This window comes from Anas acuta, chromosome Z, assembly GCF_963932015.1.
Source record: "Anas acuta chromosome Z, bAnaAcu1.1, whole genome shotgun sequence".
Lineage (NCBI taxonomy): Eukaryota > Metazoa > Chordata > Aves > Anseriformes > Anatidae > Anas > Anas acuta.
The window spans coordinates 17,342,660-17,370,288 of record NC_089017.1 but is presented as its reverse complement, the minus strand read 5'-3'; the positions used below and the strand labels follow the sequence as shown (position 1 = coordinate 17,370,288).

General features: G+C 35.8%; 1 protein-coding gene across 2 annotated transcripts in view; it reads right to left on the bottom strand.

The window, feature by feature from the left end:
• Positions 1-27,629, bottom strand: part of RNF180 (ring finger protein 180) — an 85,637-nt gene that overhangs the window by 24,359 nt on the left and 33,649 nt on the right. For both annotated transcript variants that reach the window (XM_068667056.1, XM_068667057.1), the window contains exons 5-6: positions 5,056-5,281; positions 624-749 (exon numbers count right to left, since the gene is read on the bottom strand). In XM_068667056.1, the coding sequence (XP_068523157.1) occupies positions 624-749; positions 5,056-5,281 (352 nt within the window). The remainder of the gene's footprint in view (positions 1-623; positions 750-5,055; positions 5,282-27,629) is intronic.

Genomic DNA, 27,629 nt, shown 5'->3' with positions numbered 1-27,629 from the left:
CATAAACTATTAAGAAGAGGACTAAGCTTCCTTCTTATAATAAACAGAAAATAAAAGAAAGCTAAAAAAACCACACCTTTATTGCATTTCACATGTATAAAGCAAACAATGCAGAATAATATATATAATATTTTTCCAACTTTAATATGACTTGATCCATAAAAAGCTGATTCTGATCTTTTTGGGGAGCAGTCTTTATTGACAAGATTCAGAATTGGGAACTTTTTATCTGGTCATTTTCTTTCTTCAGCTTTTCAGACACATATTTTATTTATTTATTTATTTATTTATTTCTAAACAGCAAATGACATAGAATTATCCTGATAATGTACACAAAATTAAAGATTTAAGTATAAATAAAAAAGTATACACATAAACTGCCTTTTTACATTTTGCAGTTTATGTTTAGATTCAGAGCACTGTGTATGAATCATACAAGGAGAATTTTACTCTCTTTTACTCCAATAATCATCTGTCTCTGATATCCTATGACATGGACTAGCTAGAGGCTAGTGTTCTTGAGTACTCAAGATGGAATAAAGTTTGGGAAAAATTTCAATAAATACAGGTAATCAAGTCTGAAAATTATTCTTGTCCAAAATATACAGAAGTGATTTTCTTACCTTCAAATACTCTGAAAGCTTTCTTGCAGCTTGGTAGAGGCCATTTTGCAGAATTTGATTTTTGAAAACTTTCTTGTAACTTCAAATATTCCGTAGGGAAAAAAGACTTGGTAGAGTTGTTCAGTTCTACAATAATTAACAGGAAAGAATATTTGCATATAATTTGCATATGGCTATACTATAAAATATAGTGCCTTATCTACTATACAACACATTTTCTGATTAGAACACCTCTTAAAGATTTTTAAAATCACATGAAAATAATCTTTTCCAGATATAGCAAGAACAAGTCTTGAACATGCTCTTTTGATTTTATTCCTCAGAACTAAAGCACTTAGAAAACATAATGTCAAATGCTAACAAAATGAAGTATGTTATAAATCAGGCTATTTAATTTACAAGCCTATGATGACCTCTATGAATGAAATAACATCTATCAGTCTGACTGTGGAATTAATTCTCAGTTCATGTTGTTTTTTGTTTTAACATTGTCACTCAATAGAGAGGGAAAAAGTCTGACAATTATTTTGGAGTATTTTTTTATACTGTGAATTAACTGGCTTTAAGAATGCGTTCATAGAATGATGAATGATAGATTGCAGGAGTTGACAATAACCTACAAATTGCAAGAACTCATTAGCTCCTCTGGATATAATTTGGATTATAATTCGGATTATATTTGCATGGAGAGGTACTCAAAACTGGGAAAATTAACCTGTCCATAGCAATACAATGGCAAACACAGCTTAAAAGTGACCATATATTCCTACCACTGAAAAGAATTGATTTGATGGTAACAGGCAGAGTAGCCGAGTTAGCAGGTAGCATGGGAAACTTCAAAACCCCCAGTTATGCTTGCTTAACAAAGATTCTTCCTTCTAATTGTCATGACTCCAGATAAATACTAATAGTGTCAGCAGCTACTGCAATTTCTTGTATACTTTAAAAGGAAGAAAAGACTCTTCACAGACCTTTGAATAGACTTATGTATTGTTACTTTACTTGTTTCATTGCAATTTTACATACTTTTTCAATGATCTGGATTTTATGAAAGGGACAAATCTTTTTCTCCAACAAATTAGAGAAAAGTCACTTTATAGAAACAGGCTCCAATAAGAAAAAAAAAAAAAGCAAATGCTCTTTAGCTGCAGTTTCTTTCTCTGTGTAACAGGAAGATGTTAGCAGTTTTGAAGTAAAAAAAAAATATTCTGGCTTCATTCTAAAAAACTATTGGGTGCTTTTTGGTATTTCACTATGTCAGAATCCAGGTGGAAGTAGTCAAACCCCCAAATCCTTTTGTCTCATGTGAGAACAACACTATTACACCAATAACCCTCTGTCAGTGAATGGAAACAGCTGTTTTTTCTCCTAAATGTAAAGGGAACAAATTTTGTAATTTTCACTCATGTTTTTTAAGTTTTATAGAAGAACTTCATATGCTACTGAACATATTTTGATTAAGTACTATTTGTATTTAGAAAATAGCCTCTTGCCTCTGACAGCATCAACAAAGGGTGTTTTAGTTTTAGTTTCCTTCTAAAGGCCTAAAAATTGACTCAGCTCTTTCAGCTTTATTGTTCAAATTTAAACGTTGAATACTCTACTGAGGCATTGATTATTTTTTTTTTTTTTTCACTTTCTTTCCTGAAGAAAAGACAGATGGGAGAAGCGCTTTCAAGAGTCTTCAGGAAGGATTGGAAGTTCACTCTCAAGGTAACCAATAGAAAAGGCTCACTTGATATGGGCAATAGGACAGGATAAGTATCCTTGTGGATCATGTTTTGACACATCCTTTGTGGATAGTTGATCTGTTTTCCTTCATCATTTTTCAGATGTTATGTGCATCCTTCTATTGTAGTTAGATTCAGTCAGTTTGCAAAATAGCACAAACTAAAAGGTTATCTTCCTAAATGTTTTGTTTTTGAGATATCCTCATAAAATAAAATGCAATTATACAAAAGGAACATTGCAGAAAGCATACAGAATAAATTAATGAGGGAAATGAGACATCCAGGCTGTAGTTATTAGAGAAATAAATATAGAATACTAGCAATTCTGCTTCCTTAGCTACCCAAACCTATAACAACAGTGACTTTTGCATAACTTTTAAAAGGATTAATAAGCTTCCTGAGTTAAAAAAAAATTCATTACTTCTTATATTGGTCCATCATCATCCATTTTCCCTAATGTGTTGATTTTATTAATTTAAGGATAAATTAAGGATTAATTTCAGGATATAGTTAAGGATATGTTATCATCATAGTGGGTGATATTGGTAGTAGGGTGATGGTTTGACCAGATGATCTTGAAGGTCTTTTCTAACCTCAATGACTTTATGATCATCAATATTTCTTGGTTGACTTAAAAGCAGCCTGAAGTGTTAGGCATTGGGAAGTTACAAAATATTTTTCTTAGTATATAGTTAATCCTAAACACATCTCATACTGTTATTACTACTTACATTAGACTCTCTCTGTATAACACTGTATTTACACTTCAGCTGCATAAATCCAGTTCCTCAATAAAACTAAATAACTTTTAAATATTTTGATAGAATGGGTTAGATTGGAAGTCATATCTTGAGGTCAACTAGTCCAACCCAACTGCTCAAGCAGGGTCAGCTAGAGCAGGTTGCCCAGGTATGTCCAGTTGGGTTTCGATTCTTCATGTGGAGTTTCCACAAACTCTTTGAGCAACCTGTTTTAGTGCTTGGTCATCCTCACAATGGAAAAGTGTTTTCTTGCATTCAGATGGAATTTTATGTGTTTAAGTTTGTGTCCATTGCCTTCTGTCCTGTTGGTGGGCACTACTGAGAAGAGTCTATTGGTCTTTGCTTTGCTCCCTCCTATCAGGTATTTATACACATTGTACATTAAGAACTCAAAAACTATAAATAATCCTGAAATATTTCACTTAAACAAAAATACTTCAAAGGTGTTTAAAGTTTTACAAATACATTTTATCAGGTGTCCATTTCCCTCTTTACACTCTCCCAGTAATATTTTACTGCAGCAGCTAAATGGCTTTTCTTTACTTAAAATGCCCTCAATAACTAAAAACAATTATCTATTGGTGAAACACATTTTAAATCAGTTCCAAAGGGGCATTAAACATTAAGAAAATGAAATGAAATCAAGCTGAAACTTCTAAACACCAGCTAGGCATTTTTTTTACACATCTCTGCTGCAGTGCTGGCTTAGTCAGTCCTTATCCATGGCCACCACCAACTCCCCAGTGAACCATCTTGTGGCAACTAGTTCATCTGAAAAAAATGCCTCCTTCCCATCCAAATAACTTTTTTTTTTTTTTTTTTTTTTTTTCCTTTTTAGTCCAGACAGTTCCTCAAACTCATCTGTCATCAGATTATATAAAATTTTGCCTGTGCAGTGGAGGAGTCTGTGTACAACCAGAAATACAAGCTGGGCAGCTCTGCAGATCAATAGAAAATCTCTCTTTAATCTACATACCCAACCTGTCATCACCACAGCACTCGCTCAGTTTAAACAGAAGAGCTGCATGATCTCTGAAGCACACAAAAATAACATTTCTGCATGGCTGAGTTATTTCCATTATTTTGTGACCAGTATATGCACAGTTTTAAGTGCTGTGAAGGGCCTAGCTCCAGTCATCAGTCATATCATAGTGGAATTTGATTGTAGTGGAATTCTATTCTCATGGATATCAATATAAATTCAAAAATTTTATGAATTTACTTTTTATAGTTCCAGGTATAAAAGACTGACTCATGCTATTCTAGGTAAAATACCTATGGCACTCTCTCCTATTCCTATATAATTTATGACATCAAAAAACACTTACTGACCATGTTTTCCTACTGCTTAAAGTCAGGAACACTAGAGATGAGGGTGGAAGAGGGCAGGAAAGGAGAATTTAAAAATAAGATTAGTTAGCAGAATTCTATAATACTGCCAACCTTATTTTCAATTGTAGCTGAATTAAAGTCAAACCCAAAAGGTTTATTTTTTGCTAATTAAGTTATCCATTTAAAAAATGCTGTTCTAGTGAGATATTTTGAGAAAATTTATGCTTATAATGCTTGGAATTTGTAATTATTTAGCAAGAGAAAGCCAAAAAAATACAAAATATCAGAAACTCACTTCAAATATCAAAAAGTTTTAAAATACATTCTCAGAACAGTTTCTTACAACTTAAGAAAGCGTGTGTGGCACAGTCCTAGAAAGAATCCTAGCAAAGAATTCCTCACAATGGATAACAAGACTAAAGTTTAATCTCAATGGATTTTGGATGTACTTGTACATTATTATTTCTTTGGACAAGAAACTAATTTTATGACTGTATTTGGTCAGCATGGATTTACTATACTTTTAACTACATATTTATTCAGACCAGAAATACAGGAATGAAAAGCAAGAAAAATTTGTCTATATTGTAGAAACTTTAATTTTTATACCTGCTTGGAAAAAGACTCTGGCTATTGTAGTACGACATAGTGGACATGGAGTGCTGGCTGGATTGTCTTTGGCAAGCATCCTTAAACAAGGTTCACAAAAGATGTGGTGACATGGATAGCACATGTAAGGATTGAAATAAACATCCAGGCATACGGCACAGAGATAGCTTTCTTTATCTCTTCTGAGTTCAGGCTCATCTTCTGTATGCAGGTTATCATTTGCAGTCTGCAAGAAGAAAAAGAAAAAAATCTCTTTACAGCTCATAACTATTTTGGATAAAACAATATGTAGGAAGATGTTTTTAAATAAAACTTAAGAAGTCAGTACACTCTGACTTCATTAATTTTTAATACAGGTTACTTTTAATGAGATGATGAAATATACAGGTAAGAGAGGAATGCCACAACAAGCATGGGAAGAAGAACAAATATCATATGAGACAGTAAAAGAAAGAAATAACAAAGCCAAAAAGGTTGATTAAAATGGTACTCTGGTCATATTTCTTAAAATAAACTTTAAAATTTATTTGTAACTTTGTTACCAAAATAACTGGTTACTTTTCTATGAAATGCAGAAGATAGTAACAATCCCTAAAAATAACCTGTGGATTGTTCTTCCTTTGAAAGGTCATTAGTGAAGTACATGTTTCAGCATGAATAATGATTCACAATTTGAAACAAGCCACAACTTTATTACTATAATGCAGAACCTTCACCTTAAAGTAGACAGTCTAGGAAATCCTAACACTTTTGGAAAGTGCTTTATTTTGCCAGCATGTATGCTTTGAATTTCCTTGCACTGATATATTTGTAGGAGGATATAGCTGGACTTCCTATATGGTGTTCATGCCATATGAACATAAGAATCTGGATATATTGCCAGGTTCCTGCCTTGCTCTTGTAGGATGACTAGAACTTTCCATGCAATCTGAAGATTTTATATGAAGAGCAGCTAGTGTTTTTGGTGCAAAGAAAAAAGTATTCTTTTCATCTCTATGAGAGCCACACAAGACACATCGGCCTTGCTGTAGTTCCTCTATCCCTGCTCTCTGTTTCACAGCTAAAAATCAGAACCCAACATATACCAAAATCCAAGAGACCCACAGGTTAAGAACCAAGACAGAGGAGGGCGTCAGACACTGCTAAGTGACAAACTCTTCCCTTGTGCCCCTTGTCCTGAACTCCCAATCCTTGCCTAATGATCCTAATTTAAGCGCCTTATTTCTAAGCTCTTTAGTAGTATCAGTGACTTCTGGCAAGCTCCAGCATCCATACTTAATGCCTCTTGCTCAACCACTGCTCTGTATATACCTCCTTGTTAGCCCTGCACAAGTCCTTACATGCACAAGTCCTTACATTAAGCATACTTCATGATGTCTTTCTACCCCATAAATACTACTTGTGCTAGAGTAGCTGCTTGATTTGGATATAATTTGCATGACTACCTGTGTAAGATACATGACTTGTATATATGTTATGCAGGACGATTTTGATACTTGTAGGCCGTGGCAGAAAATGACTGCCTGATGCTGGTATACCAACCTTTAATTATAATGTTACTTTGTGCCTACTGTAGAGATGGAAGTCTCTACATCTGTTTCAAGGATGATTACATTTCTAGCATCCTGGCTTGGATTTCTGTTGTCTCTTATTAGTATTAGTCTGCTGCTGCCTGGGATACTAAACACTGCAAATAATGAATAAACCCTAATATGATAGGTATGGAATGCATTTAAAAACACAGAGCAGAAAGATCTTTCCAGAATTTACCATTTCTGTATTAACACTTGTCCCACCAGTCTATCTCAGCCCCAGTATCACACTTTCCAGTTGCCAAAAGGGTTTAGAGACTCTGGACTGCTGAAACTGCACCCCCACAGAAAGCAAGGAACATAGTCAGAGCCTGATACATGACTTCAGCAGAAACAGCGAAACCCTACTACATTGTAAGAAAAACTTCCTCTGCTCCCACCACGCACAACTCAGCCATGTAAGGACAAAATCATAATTAAAAGCTAGCACAAACCCAAAAGATATTGGGTTCAGGCAAGTATTTGCTGACTAGTTTTGATGAGCACTGACTGTAAAGGAAATACCTAGTGTGCACAGAGGAGCTGCCTCTCTTGCTGGATGCAAGTTAAACATTTTCCATGAGCCAATTAAGCAAATGAGGGAGCTAGAGGCAAAATGGCTGAGAACTCAAGAGTAATTGTTAGTTCTGGGGTAGGTTTGTAATCAGGATAAGATGAACATACAGGACAATCTCAGAGCCATTTGCAATTAGAAAGCAGATCAAAATTATTCTAAGGTGCCAACGAGACTTTAGTTAGAAGTAATTTGATTAGAGGATCAGAGAAAGACCTGTCATTTCTACAGCTTTGCACCCCTCCTCAAAAGACCTATCTGTGCACACTTCATCATTTAGCTGATGATGACAAAGCTGATATCAGTGCAATTCCCTTATGAAATAACCTAATGCAAAAGATCTTAAATGGGTATTATTTTTCATCTGCAATTAAGTAGTGCCTGAATATTCCAATCAGAAGCAGAGTTTCAGTGCTTCAGAGCTTTATAAACATAAAATGGACTGCTCCTCTTGAAGAATTATAGTACAGACAAAATTGAGAAAGGCCATGCAGACATTGAGGATAGTGACAGGAGGAAAAGATAGTCAAAGACAAACAGCAAAACCTTGAAAGCAAAGCAATACTATTACTACTAAGAAATGAAAGAAAGATGGAGAGTCCTCAAAAGGTTTCATTTTTCCAAGTCAATTGGAAACTGCTAAAACTGACTTTATCACCTGACTATAATCACTGATATTTCACTGGGTAGATGGCAGAAGTATGATATCAAAACCAACCAACCAACCAACCAACCAACCAAAAAAAAAACAAAAAACAAAAAACAAAGAAACACAAAACAACAAAAACCCAACACAATAGGGGAACAAAGGATCAACTTTTGCCTGAAAAGTCTATGAATAATGTTAACTAACAGAAGGAGTCTAATGTAGTTTGGCCGGACTACATGAAAGTATTTAATTCAGTTTTGCATTCAGAGAGATCACAGGCACCAATGAATAGTATGGCATTTACTGTAAGATTTACCTTACACTATAAGCATGTAAAATACCTCAAACTAGTGGATGTAGACATTAACAAGGAAACTTTCTATATGTGTACTACAAGTAAAAAGAAGTTCAGAAGAAGATCTGGGAGTATGATCAGAACAGCACACCTAAGATGTGCACCAAGGTGCCAAACTATGAAAAAGCCTTGCCAAAAGTTCATGTTAAGCTCACCAATTCAGAGTGCTTTCTAAGTTCAAAAATGTCCACAATTAGAGGGTTTGATAACCAAGAAAATACCAGTTCTGTCCATCATAAGATTATCTTGCAAAGATAGCTGCCCTGAAATAAAACTCAGAAAAAATACATAAAACTGTACTTCATAGAAATATTAAGCCAGCAAAGTTTAATGATCAAAGGTGGATTTTTTTTTTGAAGGGCCCTGAAGTTAAGTAAATATCAGAGAATGTTTTCCATATGTTTCACTTTTTAATCAGAAGAATGAAAGCATAAAGGTACTTGTGTATACTTTCAGAATGCAATCATAATTCCAAGTTAATTAGTGGTTGACTCATTATTAGGACATAATAATTGTACCATACTTTGCCCCAAAATAAGAGCAGAATATGACAATAAATGCCTCATATGTCTGCATTCTCTGTCTTCCAAACAGGTCTTGAAACAGAAGAATGCTGTGGACTCTGCTTTGCAGTCTAAATGAAATTGGTGTGAAGGCAGAACCAGGGGTAAGCCATTCAGCCTTGACATGCCTTTATCAGGCAAGTGCTTTGTAGTGTTGCGTTGCTAATAATGAGAAATAATTTTGTATATTGGATGTAATACACAGCATAGTGCTGTGCAATATGGAGGACTAGAGAAACACCTAGCCATGTAAAGTGTTGACTTGAGTCTTAGCAATGTGCACTATGAAATAGCTGGGCATTAAACACTGCATGAGATGGTATAGTAAATTGTGTATGAGTGATGGAGAACCCTGTGGAACAGAGACAGAGAAAATATTACAGGTACGTTAATACTGTGTGGCCCATCAAATACATCCAAAAGTTCTTGTGAGTGCTTAAAATGAGAACCATTCTTCATCCTTGCCATAAAACTCTGCAGACCCCACTCCAGACCACATTTGTAATATAATGGTGCTCCACTGGATAATTTTTCATATTTTTCAATTATTCCTTACTAAAAGATATTGGCGTATATGCTGATCAGAATACATATTCTCTTAGATGCTACACAGACTGGCTGGGAGGGGAAAAATCTCTTTCTGTTCTTGAATGCTTGTCAACATCTTCACTGCTCTTACATGAACAGTACCTCAAATGGCACCTCAAAATTTGAGCAGTGGTGTGGGAAGCTCAAGAATACATAAAGCCACATTTTCACCCTGACAAATCAGGAGAAAGATGTGATTTGCTGCGCATTAGGATACCTCACACTACGAAAGGGGGCAGTCATATTCTCCTTTGTTATCTGGGAAGCTTCCCCTTGGTAGTCTGTTCCATGCTATTCCCAAGCTGTACATAAATGATACAAAAATTGATTCACAGCCCTAAAGTAGAATTTAAGCCTTCAGTTATATTATATACTCAGAACCATACACTACAGGTCTGAAAAATTTGAAGGAATGAATATAGATCCTGTTTTGTACAGACAAGGATCAGGAAGACATAAATACTTACTGTTTGCTGCTGAAAAAAATCATCAGTGGTTTGAGCCTTATTTCCTACAGAAATGCAGCTCATGAGATTGCCTTTTCTATCCATCTGTCAGGTGGTCCCACAACGACTTTGGAACCCATTAGTCAATTGTAACCAAATCTGACAGGATGGTTGAGAGAATTATATTGGCTTACTGAAAAATTCATAAAAATTGACAGATAGATTGAGTAGAGAGACTGAAATGAGTGCCATCACTTTAAAACTATTAGAGAGTGTCCAATGGAGGGCAACAAAGATGGTGAATGGTCTAAAGGGCAAGACCTATAAGGTGCAGCTAGGGTCCCTTGGTTTGTTCAGCCCAGAGCAGGGCAGGCTGAGGGGAGGCCTCATGGCGGCCTGCAGCTCCCTCACGAGGGGAGCGGAGGGGCAGGCGCTGAGCTCTGCTCTCTGGGGACAGCGACAGGACCTGAGGGAACGGCATGGAGCTGGGACAGGGGAGGGTCAGGCTGGGGGTTAGGGAATGGTTCTGCACCCAGAGGGTGGTTGGGCACTGGGGCAGGCTCCTCAGGGCAGTCAATGGTCATAGCACTGAGCCTGCTGGAATTCCAGAAGCATTTGGACAATGTTCTCAGATATCTGGTTTGATTTTGGAGTAGTGCTGTGTGGACCCAGGATTTGGACTCGATGATCCTTGTGGGTCCCTTCCAACTAGGGCTATTCTATGATTTTATGATCACTATGGGAATGTCTGCAGGACTTGGAAGAGGAAACTGGGGAAAAGTGGAGTACTGTATAAAACTTTAACATCTTTAAATAACAGCTCGGACAGTTAGTGGTAAAGAAAGTAAAGAATGAGAAGGAAATCATAGAATAGGCATAAATATGGTAGTTATGTGATAGGAAGACATAGAAAAGCAGGAGCTACTTAGTTGCATAACAACTTCTAGTTATTTTCTTTTTCTTTCAGGTTAGTGATACTGATAACTACTGATGATAACAGTAGTACTATGTTGTTGCTTTGATCAGAAATTATCTAGCCTGATTTCTGCAGACTAAGTTGGTGACTTCTGGAGTTTTACAAGCAAGCAGAAAATAAATTCATGTACAATTTTAAAATTCAGTATAAAAAATCCCAAATTTTTGCTAACTAATCTAGAATTTTGTCCAAATTAGGCCATAGAGTCCACTGGGCTTTGTATGCCTTTAAGCACTCTGGTTTTGTTGACTGATATGATGAATGCAAGAGGACTTCTTTTCAGGATTCTGGCAAACCTAAGCTTGAAACATATAAATCATAATAAGGCACTGGCACCAATGCCCATGGATTAAATATTTGTACAAATCAATAATTCACTCTGAACAACCTGCACTCTAAATTTCTCTCTATACAACATTTCAAAAAAATCCAAAAGCAATCTAAAAACTAGAAAGCAGAGCAAAGCAACTTAAGCAGCTCTCTAGAGCTGCTTAAGTTCAGCTTACTGCAGGGAGCCGTGTTTTCCCTTCAGAACTTCTCTGCTGCACTTTGGTTAGATAAATTGCTCAAGGGAAAAACAACTGAAGAACATTTTCTTCCACAGAGAACTTTTGTTTAAAGAGAACAATGTATTTATTTTTATTTTGTGTCATTTAGAGGTAGCTTTAGGCAATGGATTTATTCAACTCCTGCGATGAAGTACTTTGCAGACCCTAGCTTCTGCTGATGAGACACCTGTACTTTTACTATATGAGGCTCTAAAGAGACAACAATAAATGAATAAGCAATAGAAGTGGAAATTAGAATATTCTGAACAGATATTTGCACTCTAACCTTCAGTTAGCCTCTTCCATGTTCCAGAGAAACTAAATTACATATCTTCCTTCTTTTCAGAAAAGATATTCTCCTTAACACTCAAATTCCCCTTCCCTCTTAATTTGTTTTTCTGTGGTTATATGTTTATTCATGAAGGTTACTACTATACTGACCTGAAAAGATATTTTTACTCCATTTTTTTTTTTGCCATGTTCTAGCAGCCTGCCTAATCAAATATGCTTCATTTGATTTGTCTAATCAAATATATGTACACATACTAACTTTATCTATCTCAAATTGTTTCTGTCTTCATCTAATGATGACTACAACAGTAGACTACAAACTTTTCTTAATAATGAATGATCTCATAAAGAAAAACACAGGAAAATTAAATTACTTACCTAGTTGAAGTTCACTGAATTATTACGCACAGACTGTGGCTAAGAAACTAAAATATCAGATTTTTAATGCTTACCATATCCAGACTTTATACATCTACAAATAGATCCATATCAGTAAGTCTAAGTTTTCACTGAGATTGTCATACTCCTGCCCATGACAATAATCAGCCCAATATTTTGGTACCTGAATACTTCACCAGTGCAACTCATGTAAGATTGTATGGTTAGCTGAAATTACTTTCTCTAATATGCGTTAACAGTTTCTGTACTTGTTTGTTGTGACTTTGTACTATTGCCAGCATACGCAGATATGACAAATTTCTGAAGTTCTGCATAGCATTGTTTGGACTTGACTGGGTAACTGCCTTTGTACAGGTCACTGGTGAATCTTTAAAATGTCCAAGTCTGTTAGCCACAAATTAAAACACAAGATGAATAACTGGATACTGTACAGAAAAGAAATGGGAGATTAAATCAGGATAGCAACCTGATGAGCTGTTCCTAGAGAGAAGGTGTTTGCTCGTTAAGAACACTAACACATGAGCTGGCACTAGTACTGTTTTCCTTTGCTCAGGTGTACAGTATGACACAATTAGCAGCAAGGATCAAAGGTACTGACAGGGCTCTGCACAGCCAACATCTCTTTGAGAGATTCTCTGAGTTCACTTCTCTCCTCTTGAGTTCAAAGAAGGTCTGTTGTGCACCATGAAATCTAAGTCTTCTCATACGCTGACCAGGAAGCTTGCTATGGTTATAATCTCACTGGTGTTACAGGGATGTTGTGTGGAGGACAAGCGCAGCCTTGGTGGCAGTGAACAAGAAATGATGCTGTTCAGGATCCTGAGGGCATAAAGGATGGAGCACGGCAAGCTTGCTACCCTAGACATTAGGAGAGCAGACTTAGGCCTCTTGAGGGATCTGCTTGGTAGGGTACCAAGGCCCATGAAGAGGGGTCCCAAGAAAGCTAGTTAATGTTGAAGGATCACCTCCTCCAAGCTCAGGAGTGACGCATCCCAGCAAAGAAGAAGTCAGCCAAAAATGCCTGGAGCCCTACATGGAAGATTGAGTTGCTCCTGGCCAAACTCAGGCAGAAAAAGGCCTACATAGGGTGGAAGCAAGGACATATAACCTGAGAGGGATACAGAGAAATTGTACAAGCAGACAAGGATTAGGTTAGGAAAGCTGAAGCTCTATTAGAATAAAATTAGACCAGGGATGTCAAGAACAACAAGAAAGGCTTCTATATGCATATTGATGGTAAAAAGAAGACCAAGGAAATTGTGGCCCTTTCCAGAAGGAAAGAGGAGACCTGGTTGCCTGGGATACAGAGAAGGTTGAGGTTGAGGTTGACTTTTTTTTTGCATCAGTCTTCCCTGATAAGAACTATGGTCACATAGACCAGGTCCCAGAAGGCAGGAATCAGGAGAATGAAGAACTGCTGTAGGAAAAGATCAAGTTTGAGCTACAGAACCTAAAGGTGCACAGGTCCATAGGACCTCATGACATGCATCCAATGATCCTGAGGGAACTGGTGGATGTAGCTGCTAAGCCACTGTCCATCATATTTGAGAGGTCATGGCAGTCCAGTGAAGTTCGCATTAACTACAAGAGGGTAAACATAAGCCCCATTTTTAAAAAGTGAAAAAAGGAAGGCCTAAGGATGCACAGGCCAGTCAGTCTCATGTCTGTGCCTGGCACCATAGAGCAGATGCCATGGAGCAGATCCTCCAGAAAAATATGCTAAGGAATGTGGAAATAAGGAAGTGATTGTTGACAGCCACCATGTCTTCAATAAGGGCCAATTGTGCTTGACAAAACTGGTGGCCTTCTATGGTGGGTTTACAGCATTGGTGGTGGATAGGGGAAGAGCAACTGACATCATCTACTTGGACTTGTGCACAGCATTTGACACTGTCCCACATGATATCCTTGTCTTTAAATTGGAGAGGTAAGGATTGGTGGGTAAGGAATTGGCTGGACGGTCACACTTGAAGTGTTGCAGTCAATGATTCAATGTCCAAGTGGAGATCAGTAATGAGTAGTGTTCCTCAGGAGTTGGTATTGGGACTGGTGTTATTTTACATCTTTATTAGTGACATGGACAGAGGGATTGAGTGCACCCTCAGCAAGTTTGTTGATCATAACAAGCTGTGTGGTGCTGTTGACATGCTGGAAGGAAGGGATGCCCTCCCTTCACAAGTTTGAGAGGTGGCCTATGTGAACTTCGTGAAGTTCAACGAGGTCACAGGCAAGGTCCTGCATCTGGGCTAAGGCAATCCCAAGCACAGATAAAAGGTTGGACAGAAAATGCAGCCCTGAAGAGAAAGACTAGAGCATGTTGGTTGATGATGAGCTCATTGTGAGCTAGTAAGCCAACTGTAACCTGGGCTGCATCAAAAGAAGCATGGCCAGCAGATCAAGTGAGGCAATCCTTCCCATCTGCTCTGCTCTTGTGAGATCCTGCCTTAAGTAATGTGTTCAGCTCTGGGGCTCCCAGCACAAGAGGTGGAACTATTAAACTGAGGCCTGAGGAGGGCCACAAAGATGATCAAGGGGCTGGATCATCTCTCCTATGAAGATAGGCTGAAGGTGTTGGGTTTGTTCAGCCTGGAGAAGAGAAGGCTCCTCTGGAGAGATCATATAGTGGCCTTCCAGTACCTAAAGTAGACCTACAGGAAAGTAGGAGAGGGACTCTTTATCAGGGAGTGTAGAGATAAGAGAAGGAGCATATTAAGTATTATTAATATTAATTACTTGGAGGATGGTGAGGCACTGGCAGTCCCTACTAGCAGTAGGGTTGGAACCAGACAATCTTTAAGGTCCCTTCCAACTCAAACCATGATTTATGAAAATTCTTCAATATTTATTGAATATCAGGATGCCTTCATACTCGCAGGATAAATGTGCATATAGAAAACTATTTGAAGAAAATAGCTTGTACCTACCCAAAGGGAGTGTCTTCTTATTCCTTACACAAGTTGATTTTAAAGGCTCTCTTGAAATTTAGTACAGGATGTTACTGAGACCTCTTCTAGAATAAAATAGCTAAGCTAAATTTTCCAAAATAGCTAAACCCATGGCCTATAAATTGATGGAATAAGTATAAGACATACTGAATGCAAAGCTTCCAAGAGGCTGTTTTTCAGTGGATGAACTACAGTCCAGCTGCATTCAGAAGTTAACTAAGAGATAATGCTAGCACTCTAAGGAACATCAAGCCCATTTACTGCAGTCTAAGTAAGTTCAGTCTGCATTTTTCTACTCTGGAGAAGCAGTTATCCTCAAGAAATATCAAGGTGATATGGCAATATCTTGAAGGATGTTGATCATTTAGAACAGGTCCAGAGGAGGACCACAAAGATGATCAGAGGGCTGGAGCACCTCTCCTATGAAGAAAAGCTGAGAGAGCTGGGACTGTTCAGCCTCAAGAAAAGAGGGTTCTGGGGGGACCTCATTGCAGCTTTTCTGTGCTTAAAGGGTTCTTATAAAAAAGATGGAGAGCAACATTTTGCTCGAGCAGATAATGACAGGACAAGGGGGACTGGTTTTAAACTAAAAGAGGAGAGATTTGGATTAGAGGTTAGGGGGAAATTCTTCACTCACACGGTGGTGAAGTACTAGGTTGCCCAGAGATGTTGTGGATGCCCCATCCCTGGAGTTGTTCAAAACCTGGTTGGATGAGGCCTTGGACAACCTGGTCTAGTAGGTGGCATCCCTACCCATGGCAGAGGGGTTGGAAATGGATAATAAGGTCCCTTCCAACCTGAGTGTTTCTATGGTTGTGTAATTCTATCTGATTTTCATAGACCTAGAACTATTAGGAAAAAGACCACAAACAAAACCAACCAACTAAACAAACAAAAACAACTACAGCAAAAAATCCATACCTGACCCAGAATAAATTTGAAGTTTTAGAGGGTGTATTTATCTATTTTGATTGTTCAAGGAACCATGTCCTTTTTTATACATGTCATTAAGTCTTACTCTTTCTACCAAAGTAATTAATGAACATTATTTAGACCTTTTAAAAAACTTCATGTTAGAAATCTCTTTAGAGTTACAGAACCATAATAACTTCAAGTAGCTTCTTAATGACAAACATTATGTAATGTTAGTCAAATGAACATGAATGTGATTTCTTCTAAGTAAAAGACAATCTGAGGACATGACTAGATTATATTAAGAGTAATAAATTTATAAAATGGCTTGATACATGAAAAGTTAACCAGTTTGTCTCATTGAAATATTTTCAATTCAGCAGAGTGTTAGTCTTATTAATATCAGGAGATAGAGGATTATTTGTGGAAAAAGTGAAAACAAAAACAAAAAACAAACAAAAAAACCACTCACAAATATAGGTAAAGGAGAAGAAAAGGACACGTCTTCACTTTTTATTCCCCCAAACACCTCACAAAACTAGTAATGAATATTTTAATGTATTACTGATTCCTACTGTTTTGATCAGGTTGCAACAAGCTGCACAGTACAGAATAACCCTTGTGCTAGATACTGTGCATAGATATAGTATATATCTCGCCATTTTGCCAAGCATTATATATATTTCAGTTGCCTGTTATGATGGATTTGAAATCGTTTACACATCTTTTATTAAGCAGCTTGGATGATCTTTACAGTTCTTTTTATGGAATAATTGAGCTGTTAAGCTTTTGGAATATACATCTACATTGGCAGCTCTAGATATTATTACTGTCTTGGAAATTTCTCCTAGGAGAATCACATTTATTGTTAAAGGAACACCTGCAAACACAGCTTTTATGAAGATCTCTTGAAGATGATAGCAACTACTTCATTCAAAAAGATTTTTTTCTACTAAAATAATTTAATTTCCAAGATGAATTCAGAGATAGGCCACAGGAATAAATATTACTCAAAGTACTTGAATGACAATCACTTTAATGCTAGAATATTTACACTCACCCCTGAGAAGTAGAGAAGAAATGTGTCATGTTACAAGTCTATCTTAATTTTTACTTTCATTTTGCATCTAATGAAATACACATTACCGATTCAGGCATTTAAGTAAAGAGAATAATGTAGGCATTACAGATAAATTGGCAAACGAAGCTTCACAGCAAAAATTAATATGCAGAGAACATCCAGGCACAGCTATTAGTTAGGCTACACCTAACAATAAAGCAAATTTTAATAATAATTCATCATTATAACAGCCAGTATTTCAAACAATAAGGGGGAAAATTAATTCCCAGAGGTCTGCAAAAGATTCTGTGAATTTCCTAGAGCCTTGATGCAATGAATAAATTACAGATAAAAGGTTGGGCTGGACCTTCTGGTACGAATTCCATGCAGAGAAAATACAGACTTTTTTTTTTTTTTTTAACTTTTACAGAATCCCTTTGCACTTTGAAAATTAAAACAATACAGAACTGGCAGTGACACATGTACTAAACCTACTGTTGAGGTTTACAGATGTATTTTTGCTGAGAGGTTAAATTTTAGACCTGAAACAGTAAAAAGGCTGTAAGACTGCCTTCTGCTAGATCAAAGCAATCACTATTTACATCTGAAAAGTTCTTGTCTGCTAGTAGTGTTTGTTCTGAAACATGGTAAAAAGAGAGTCCTGTTAATTCACATCTATAAAGAACTAGAAAATCAATAAATTGTTTTTGTTGATATACATGTATTAATGTTACTCCTGTAAAAACTGTTCTTTTAACAAATTTGCAGCACTGAAATAACAGACAATTGTATGTGTTTATTTTTCCATTTTTATTCTAGGCTTTGTGGGAATGCATATAGTACTACCCTTTCAGGGAACATGCTCTTAACAAAATGCCTATAAAGGGATGTCCGGAGCAGTGCTGCTATATTTTGACAGCTTTGAATAAATATAGTCATTGTATATCAAACAATCCATCTGAAATTCTTCTTCAGCATAAATCTAAAGCAATTTATAGTGAAGCATGACACAATCCCTGTTAATAGAGAGTGTACAAAATGCCCTTTTCTGCACAACTCCTATTGCTGTCATTAAAATAGGTCTCTTCTCCAGCACTGTATGGCAGAACATGGAGAAGACAACATGGAAAGAGATCTGTCTGGATACAGAGTTCCTCTTCTGTTCTGAACAGCATTTACAAGCTGTTTTTATCTCCAATGTATCTCCACTTCTGGGACACAACTTTATAAAAAACAACATCAGCTGATAGATTTTAGTTTCGTACTAATGTTTCACTGTTCATGGGATTTGTCAGCTCCAAGTGGCCTATGTAGTTCTCTACAGCCTATAGTCTCTCTTTATGTAAACTATCTATTTTACTGCTTATATAATCTACAGCAACTGCAGTTGTCCACAAACAGCTAGCAAAATAACAACACAATGAAAGCTACACAGATTTTCTGGCTTGGTTATATATGATGTTCACATACATATGAATATATTATATAATGATATATATTACATGATATATAGAATACATAATATACATTATACAATGCATATATATGAATAAATATGACATGGATATAGAAGGCTTACTGATGTTTTGGACAGAAAGATGGGTTTGATAAACTTAATTCTCATCAAAAGCTCTTTTAAGGAATTACTTTAAATAAATTTTACACAAATTCTACAGTCTTTTAATTCTTTTACATCAGCATGACCTTCAGTCATTAATTGCTGTGTCTCTAATTTTATTGTTACAATGATAACACAGACTTCCAACACAGACCAGTGAGAAAGTTCTTGCATACAATTCATCAGATAGAAAGTAATTTAGGTAAGAACCATCACAACACTGACTTGAAACAGAAATTTAACCAATATATATTAATCTGTGCCTCTGCTTGCATTTACTTGGATGTGGATTATGGTATGCCCCAACCATAACCAGCTAGGCACCTGTTGAATGTGACATGCTTCCAACTGGACTGGTAGCCCAGGGTGTCCTTTCCATTGGGCTGGGATACATCTGCCCCTCACCCCAAAATCAAGATACAAACAGGAAACCTAGATTTATGAATCTGCTAGTACCTTTGGTTTCCACAGTCAAGGCATAGCTTATGACATATTACAGTAAAAGAAAGATTTACTAAGTGAGATGAATAGATTTAAAATATGTCATCTTAAAATTAGGAACCTATATCTATATTTAGACAATTAAATGACTGTTCCAGTTTTCAAATGTTTCCTTACCTGGATGGAGGAACTGGTGATCATTTTGCTTAGAACAATCAGGCCACCTATTTAAAGTGTCTTGCCCGAGTTTCTTAAACTGAATTTAATTATTTATTACATAAACAGATTCCATCTGCAAACAGCATTTAAAGTAAAACATCCCCTCTAACTGAAGAAAAGTAAAGGCAAGTGAAACATTTTGAATACGACTATATTTAAGAAACAGGTGAAATTTAATCATCTTTCATCACTTTATGCACTGTAAGATCACTACTGAATAATCCTAATTCAGTAGCCTTGAATCTTTAAATTCACTTCTCACATAGTTCAGGAATGAATTGACAAAATCAAAAGAGTTTTTCCTTAAAATGCAAACAAACAAATAACTGAAATATAAAAAATATGTTTTTACTTCAACAACATCAGGAAATTTAAGGTAGATACTCCGTTAGTACCAATATACAAGGTCAAATCTCTATGAATTCCGGCAGACCTTGTATTGTCTTCATGAGATTTTCAGTTGTAAATGATACTTTGAAAAGCATAGTGATTTAGATTTAAGATACTAGGACTCAAAACCAACAAACATACCTGTAAAAAGGCCAAACATACCTGTAAACAGTTTTTAGTTATTTACTTGTATTTTTGCTATTCTGACTCAGTAAAATTTGAAGATTATAGTCCATCTGAAGTAGACTTTTCAATGCAAAATGAAGACAATAAACCACCAAAAATATAAAAGTGTTTTAGATATCTTCATGTATCAATTGAAAAAAAGTCCCTTTTGTTTTTTCTTTTCAAGCATCCTTCTGAGTGACACTGAAATTTGGTCCTGTTCTTAAAAAAAAAATATAAATCTAGCTTGATCTGCAGTAGCAAAATGCAATTCAAATATTCCACATATTTCTTTTCAGAAAAATTGAGATCTAGTTATTCAGTTTGATTAACCAATCTCAACTGATTTTTTTATAGTGTATGATCAGAAAATGTAAATTATGGCTCTGTGATGGCAGCTGTCAGCAATAAGCACTGTATTTATTCCTTGGAATTTTATTCAGTCATATCCAAAGTCACCCAAACTGTGCAAAAGCTTGTTTAACCATTAAATGTCCCAGTTTGAAAATGCTGAACATGGATATCTTCAAAGGGGTCAGTTGTCAGTATGTTGGTACTTAAATAAATCCTCTTTCCAGATACTCTATTTAAACAGCTGTTATCCAAATCTTTTCTGTCTGATAAACAGAACAGAAATTATTGCCTATTTTAATTTCTCAGTATAAGTGGAAAATCTTGTATTTTGCATGCACATTTTTTGTAATAATTAGTAATTTAATACACAGTTCCATACAGAGCAAACTACACTTCTTGTAGAGCTATTACAACATTCATACTTTATTTTATGTAAAGGTGAATTATCTGTGTTGTATAATCAGCATGTTACATCCTCCTTCATTCTCCCCATAAGTTATTTATAATGATGATAAGAACATTTTATATTTTAGGGTGACAACTCTTCTTGTAAGCCTTCCTTCAAAAGCCTTGAGGGGACTGAATAACACATCGTAACAATTTCAATCTTTTCTCTTTGCTGTGATTTAACATTGCAGATTTTTCTTCTAGTGATGTCTCTCACAAAGCTTCTCAGAAACCAAATATGAAGATCCGCCTTCTCAACCCCCCTCCAGAGAAAAATCTCAGAACTGAAAGCTCTGCTTTTGAGTGACAGAATGATGAAACAGAAAAATGGAGCTGAACATCTGCTATTTCACTATTAATGTTGGTGCAACATACTCATCAACAGAAGGATTTAAGAGTTACTGTGCTAAAGTGTATAACTGACTATAAATAGGATTAGTAGCAAAATGAAAGTACTACTAGCAACCTCAAAGTGGTTGATAACTATATGACAGCCTACAGATAAAAAAAAATTAAAAATCAGAATCGTTTACCTATGGCCATCATTTCTCAAACACCATATCCTTTGCCATAAATTCTTTAAAATATAAACTATACAAAAGGTCTAGCTAGTCCACAAATAGTAGCTTTCTGAATTTTAAGAAGTATACTGATGACAAGATCTTATAACAAGCGCTGCCAGCTGTCCACCTCTCTTGTAGAGATCTCTTCACCTCTCTGCAGTGGGCTAGGCATAATATGTGTCACTTACGTAATTGGCAAAAAGATGTTATGTGCAGTTTTATTTATGATACATATGCTACTCTGCTAATTGTCATGCCTTAAGTTTCTGTTTAAACAACACATAGCTACAAGACTGGGCCCTGTGATTAAAAAATGCAAAAGAACAACAATGCTGGAAGACTTTTTTTTTTTTTTTCTTTCTTTTTTTTTTCCTTGCATGGCTAATGAAATTTTATTAGCAAAGGAAACAAGCACTTGACTACAGTTGCACAGGAATTATTATTATTATTTTAAATCAACATTTCTCTTGATTTAGCATAAAGGAAACATGGGACTGAATATGACACAGACATGGCAGAAAAAGCCTTTCAAAGAACCAGATGGATGAAGAAACATGAAAACCTGCCTTGGCTCAACTTTTCAGGGATGCACTGACAGGCAGTATTTAGGAGGTAGAATGAGACCTCTCTCTTAGGAGATCTTGGACACTCAGGTGTGATACATCTCTTTTAACATCAGTTTCAGTCCTGACAAGAGCCACATCCACAATTCCATTGACCAAACATAATTCTTTTTCCCTGAGTCACAGGATATGGAAGAAGCCATTGGGAGACATGCTCCCAAGTCTCTGTCTTCAGAGCGGATGGGATACACAAAGACATGTCTTTTCAGAGGGGGAAAAGTCACCAATGACCACTGCTATTGCAATGCTCAACAAAATTACTTTTCTGGTGGTCTTTTTGTCTGAACAACACTAACTTGTATTCTGATCAGCTGCATAGGACAGTGGTAAGAAATGTTTATTTTTGAGGTGAGAATAGTGTTAGGTTACGATTCTGCAACCATGTGTGTTCTTTCAATCAGATGTATTTTCTGTCCTTCCTGTAACATTTACACTCATACTGTACACTAACCTGGAATATATCTTTCCATTATTAGCAAAATATAAAACAGCAATGTATGTTTTCTATACAGAAATGCTCCACGTTCTCACTTTCACCTGTAAGTTACTCTTTTGATAGTGTAATGAAAGAAAATACAGCTGATACAAAGTAGTAATAAACAGAATTTAAAAACAATGCTTGTATTTTTGGCTGTCACAGACAGAGAATTAAAGTAAATAATCTGGATATTCAGTTAACCAGTTAGCTAGAATCTACAGAATTTGTTAGTCAAATGAAACTAGCAGCCACACACAAACTAAGTTAAAAAAATGGAATTAACTTTGGGAAAAACAAACAAAAACTTTTGTGGTAGCTATTGCTAAATATAACACCCTTTCCACCTTCCCTCACCCTCTCAAAGCTCATTAAAACAGACAAACAAACAAACAACAACAAAAAAAAACAAACAACAAAACAAACAGAAAACAGAAAAGTCAAGTTTCTTTCCACTGCAGAGTGCCCTAATTTGGTCTTCCATATGGAAATGGTAATTAAGGAGCCCAAAGCAGTAATCCATGTTAGCACACTGCTGTGTACAAGCTAATGAACTTTTCCTCTCAATGGGGATAATTAGTGTGGGCAAAAGGCAGTACTAGTATGGCTAGAATAATTGCTGTTCCACAGATAACTTGTGTGTATCTACACTATACTCCATTGTGAATTGCAGTCATCATCAATGACATTTGCTTATGGTAGCTCCATTAACTTTTTTCAAAAACTTCATAATACGGAAAAAGCTTTTCTTATGTAGGTGAACAGGAATTTAGCATAGAAGACTGTATTCATGCTTAATCACCACAGAAAGCAAACTGCTACAGAAAGTTTCTTTCAAATTTTGTAGATATTTCTCAACAGTAGAAAAGTTGAGTAAGTAGGCATAATATCCCTACTCTTTTTTATACCAATTCAGCTTCAGTGGGCCTAGAAATTTCATGAAATCTATTTTAACTGGACAGCTTCTATGATTCAATGGGGGCTAAAGTCAAGTGCAATGGTGACTGTAACTGCCCTGATCAAGAACTCTGACACCAACTTAAAAAATAATTACTGTCAGTTGCTCTTATACCTTGGCTTCTTGTGAAGTCACCATACCTAAAGATGCAGGAGACACTCAGCAGTGGGAATTTGCTCTGACTTTCTATACTGGTAAAACGATCATAGGAAAATGCTGAAAATGTTGTGAAAGTACAGAAAAGTATGTGTACCAAAGAAACAGAGAAAGATGCTATAAGGTGTTTCAATAATAATTTAAAATTACTCCTGTTCTTTCATGAAAATTTAACCTGCATTACTGCAGACAACAGGCAATGACGAGATGCTGCCTGAGAAAGGGATACAATTCACTCTACTGCTGACATTCATTTCACACTTTTATTATTTTTTGTTTGTTTGCTTTGTTTTATTAGTTTTTGTTAATGAATTTACTGGGAATCTACTGGTCAAAAAGCACTTTTTCAGGAATATTAAAAAAATCATACTCAGACAATCTCTCATAGGAAGAAACCATTTTAGAGCCATGTTACAAATGAATATTTTCATAGTTAAGAAGCAGATACAATGTCCATTGGGATTTTTTACTAATTGCCTATATTTCAGAGCCCAAGAGGATATGAATGAAATAATTTATTAGAACAGAAAAAATAAATATTTTTTTTTATTGGAAAACTGAAATGCAATTTAGATTGAGACTACTGGAGACAAAATGATTTAACTCCACCAAACATCAAACAAGCTCTTCTGTAACTATAACAATGCATTTTAAAGCCATGACACTTTTGGCACTTTGGTGCCAATAGGGTGAAACCAATGTCCATTAAAGTCACCTTGACAGGTCTAGGATTTTATTCTGCTGCATTAGTTAAGATGACATTACCATGAGTTTATTGCAGCAGTATAGTTTGCATAAATTTGGAACTAGTACCATAATGTGTATTTATAAATATATAGGTTGCAAATCAAAAAATTATGATATAAACAGAGGCATACAGCAAGTCTTAGCAATTAGTGATCTTTTGAAAAAGCAGAATTTTAATGTAAAAAATTATTTGTGATCATTAGATGCAGGCTAAGACTCTTGTTTAAGGACTGCAATTTTGCAGAAAGTAGTCCAGGAAAAAAAAAAACACACATTAAACATGACCATTTTCTTTCATCTAAAACGGATCACAAGCTTTTGAAGTTATCTCAGCACCAGCACACCTTATCTAAAAAGCTTAAATTGTCATGCAGCAACCCTCCCAAATATACATTCGGTAAGAGTCTCAAGATGTTTGGATTTACACATTGCCCTACAATTCACATATTTGACTCAGCTTAGATATATGACAAAATAAATAGACAGATCTGACTATGGTAGACAATATACAAAACAATTCATCATTAGTAGGCAAGGCATCTCAAAAATTCAGTGCTGCCAGCCTAAAAGTTCTTGCCAGACTAATACTAAGAAGGTAAAAGAGAATTTGGAAATTTGTAGAAATATAAGCAAACAAAATAGAAAACAGAGCTTACAATATTTTTATTAGAAGAACATTTCAAAATATGCTCAAGGAAAAAAAGAAACATCAGAAAGGGTTACTTATGAATCATTGCTATAAATTACACAAAATGATTTTATTTATTTTATTTTTTTTGTTTTGCAAGGCACTGTATTTTAGTTTGAAATCAGAATACACATAATCCTTTTTGAAAAAATTCAATAGATTTCAAATTTGAATGTGATAATCTAATACTGCCCACTAGTATTGACATTAGCTAAAGATGGTTTTATTTTTAATTATCTGAAATGAAGAAGTGACTCTATTACCTACCTTGCATCTTGTAAACCAGTGGGGAGAAAAGAGAAACATAATCTTATTAAACTTCAGCAGAAGACAGATCTCACATAAGAGCATCCACATTAGTCAGGACTCTCAAGCGAGGTCTTGCAAACTTTTTTATTTTAGCTAAATAAGAGCACTGAGCAGTGTCCCAGGATATATCACAGTTGTTTTGGGTATGACTGCTGTGACACAGCACACTGGGACCCACCTCACCCTTCCCCACGTAAGACCCCAAAAATCAGCAATGAAAGAGAACTCTCTGGTGACCAAAAGAGGCATTCAACTTCAGAAGCAAGGCTTTCACTTAAATAGAAATACCAGGCTCCTGCCTGAGGTATATTTGCTTTTTTTTTTTTTTTTTTTAATTTAATTTTTGATGAATAGATGTGTTCAGAGTCTTGGTAGCTGAATGAGACAGGACGTCCTTTGCTGGGAAAAATCACTCTTTGATGCTGAGGTTAACGCATAAAGTGAACCCTTCTTTAGTTTAGCATATTTTAAATATTTTAAACATTTCTTAACCCTCCTAGATTTGATACATATTTTTTTATTATTATTTTATTTTTTACAGAATAATTTGACTTATGTCCTTAATGCAGGCAGCATCTTGTGACCTAGTTTAGTAGAATGGAAAAAATCTTTCCTGATAAGGGAATGCAACAGTCAAAGACAAAAGACCCAGTACAGCAAAGCACACAAAGTAAACCAATGCCATTTAGTTTGATTGTGATAGGTTGGTTGCCTCCTTAATGTAAGTTTGTGGCTGATAAACTGTGATCATTTTTAGATGGATTATTTATGTGAGTTCCTCAGGCAAAAAACAGGGCAATGAAGCTCACTTTGATATTATTCAAAGACCTGGCTATCTTAAAAGAATAAAATATGGTAAGCTACATTTTACAGTGAATTCAGTCAGAGGCTGGTACTTTATTTCGGGTTCTTAAAAGCCCTCCAGCAGAAGATCCAACACAAAGCCTTTGTGAAGGGTACAATGAGCATGAATACTTAGGCTGCACATGACAAACTGAAATCCTCTAGCACCCAGTGTTTTGTTACTAAAAAGTAGTTCTTACCCTCGTTCTGCAGAAAAACCTTCAAAAATAATAAAATTTAACTGGTGGAGACAACCTGAAAGAAAAATTCAGTGATGCGAACTCTGCCCCTCTTAAGCCTGACTGCAGTATTAGCTCTGAAGTCCATCAATGTCAACTTAAGTCACTTAATGACTGAGGTATGGGGTATGAAATGGTAATGTAACAGACTCAGATCTCAATTGGAGTTGCTGCTGGGAAGAAAATGCAGAGAAAAGCACAAATGTGCATCAAACTACCAATTAGAGAAAAAATGAACTCCCTCTTTCCTCTCCACCTCATTTAGGTTTGGTATGGGCCTGATCCTGGGAGAAGATGTAGCCAAAAGAGATGATCCATACTGACCAAAGGTATATTCCACATTACAAGACATTACCCTTAGTAACAATAGCTCAGGGTTAGGTGAGGAAGTAGTGACATGCATAGTTCTGGCATTTGTTTTTGCCAGCAACCATTACAAGTGCTGAGACCCTGTTTTCCAGGCAGCAGATGGACATCTGTCTGATGATCAGAGTTAGTGAGTGAATTCCTCTTCTGCTTTGCTTACATTTGCAGCTTTTATTTCCTTAATTAATTTGGCATTATCTGGTTCCATAAGTCTTTTTGACTTCCTTGTATTTTCTCCCCGGAGTGGGGAGAGGGGAGTGAGAGAAAGGCTAGGTAGGTGTTTGGCTATTGACCAGGGTCAGCCCAATATAGCCCTGAAGGTACTAAGCAGGTATTACCAAGTAAATATTCTTCCAATGGCAGTACCCTGTCAGAATCAGGAACGCCTAAAGATCATAAAAAATATATTAAAATATATGTGTCTATCTATATATACATATATAAAATACAACAAAAACATGGCACCTGTTACATAATTGTGGGGGATAATCATACAGAAGATGAGAAGATAAGAAAGCACTATAAATGCCACTTTCCCACACTGAACCTTACATTACTATACACACATTACAAGCTTCATTGGCTGTTTTTAAATACCAGAAGAGACCACTTAATATTACAGACAAATTATTTTAAAATATTATTTCAAAAGGTCTTGTAAGAGACCCAAACAAATCCTAAGATTAAATAATTGTAAGTTTTATGCAAAATATTACCGTAAGCCCCCCCCCCTCAAATGCTGTTCTTAATTCAGTATCTCATAAACATAATCATCCACCTTTAAAAACTACAAGAAACTGTGAAAATAATTCTTTTGTAGTACCTTTGCACAGCTGCAGCAGAAAACTATGGAGTTAAACTACTTTCCCATTCAGGGAAAGGTTGCCAGAAGTGACACACTATATACTACAAAAGTAATTTTCCTAAGTGGTAGAAAGCAGTATTTGTTAACTCCTAAGTATAAAGAATGTTTTATTGATTTTCAAGTATTTCTACAATATATATATATATGTATATATATATTTATATATTTATATATTCAGAGTAGTTAAAACTATACAGCAACTGAATATTAGTTTGTTAGGTAATGCCATAC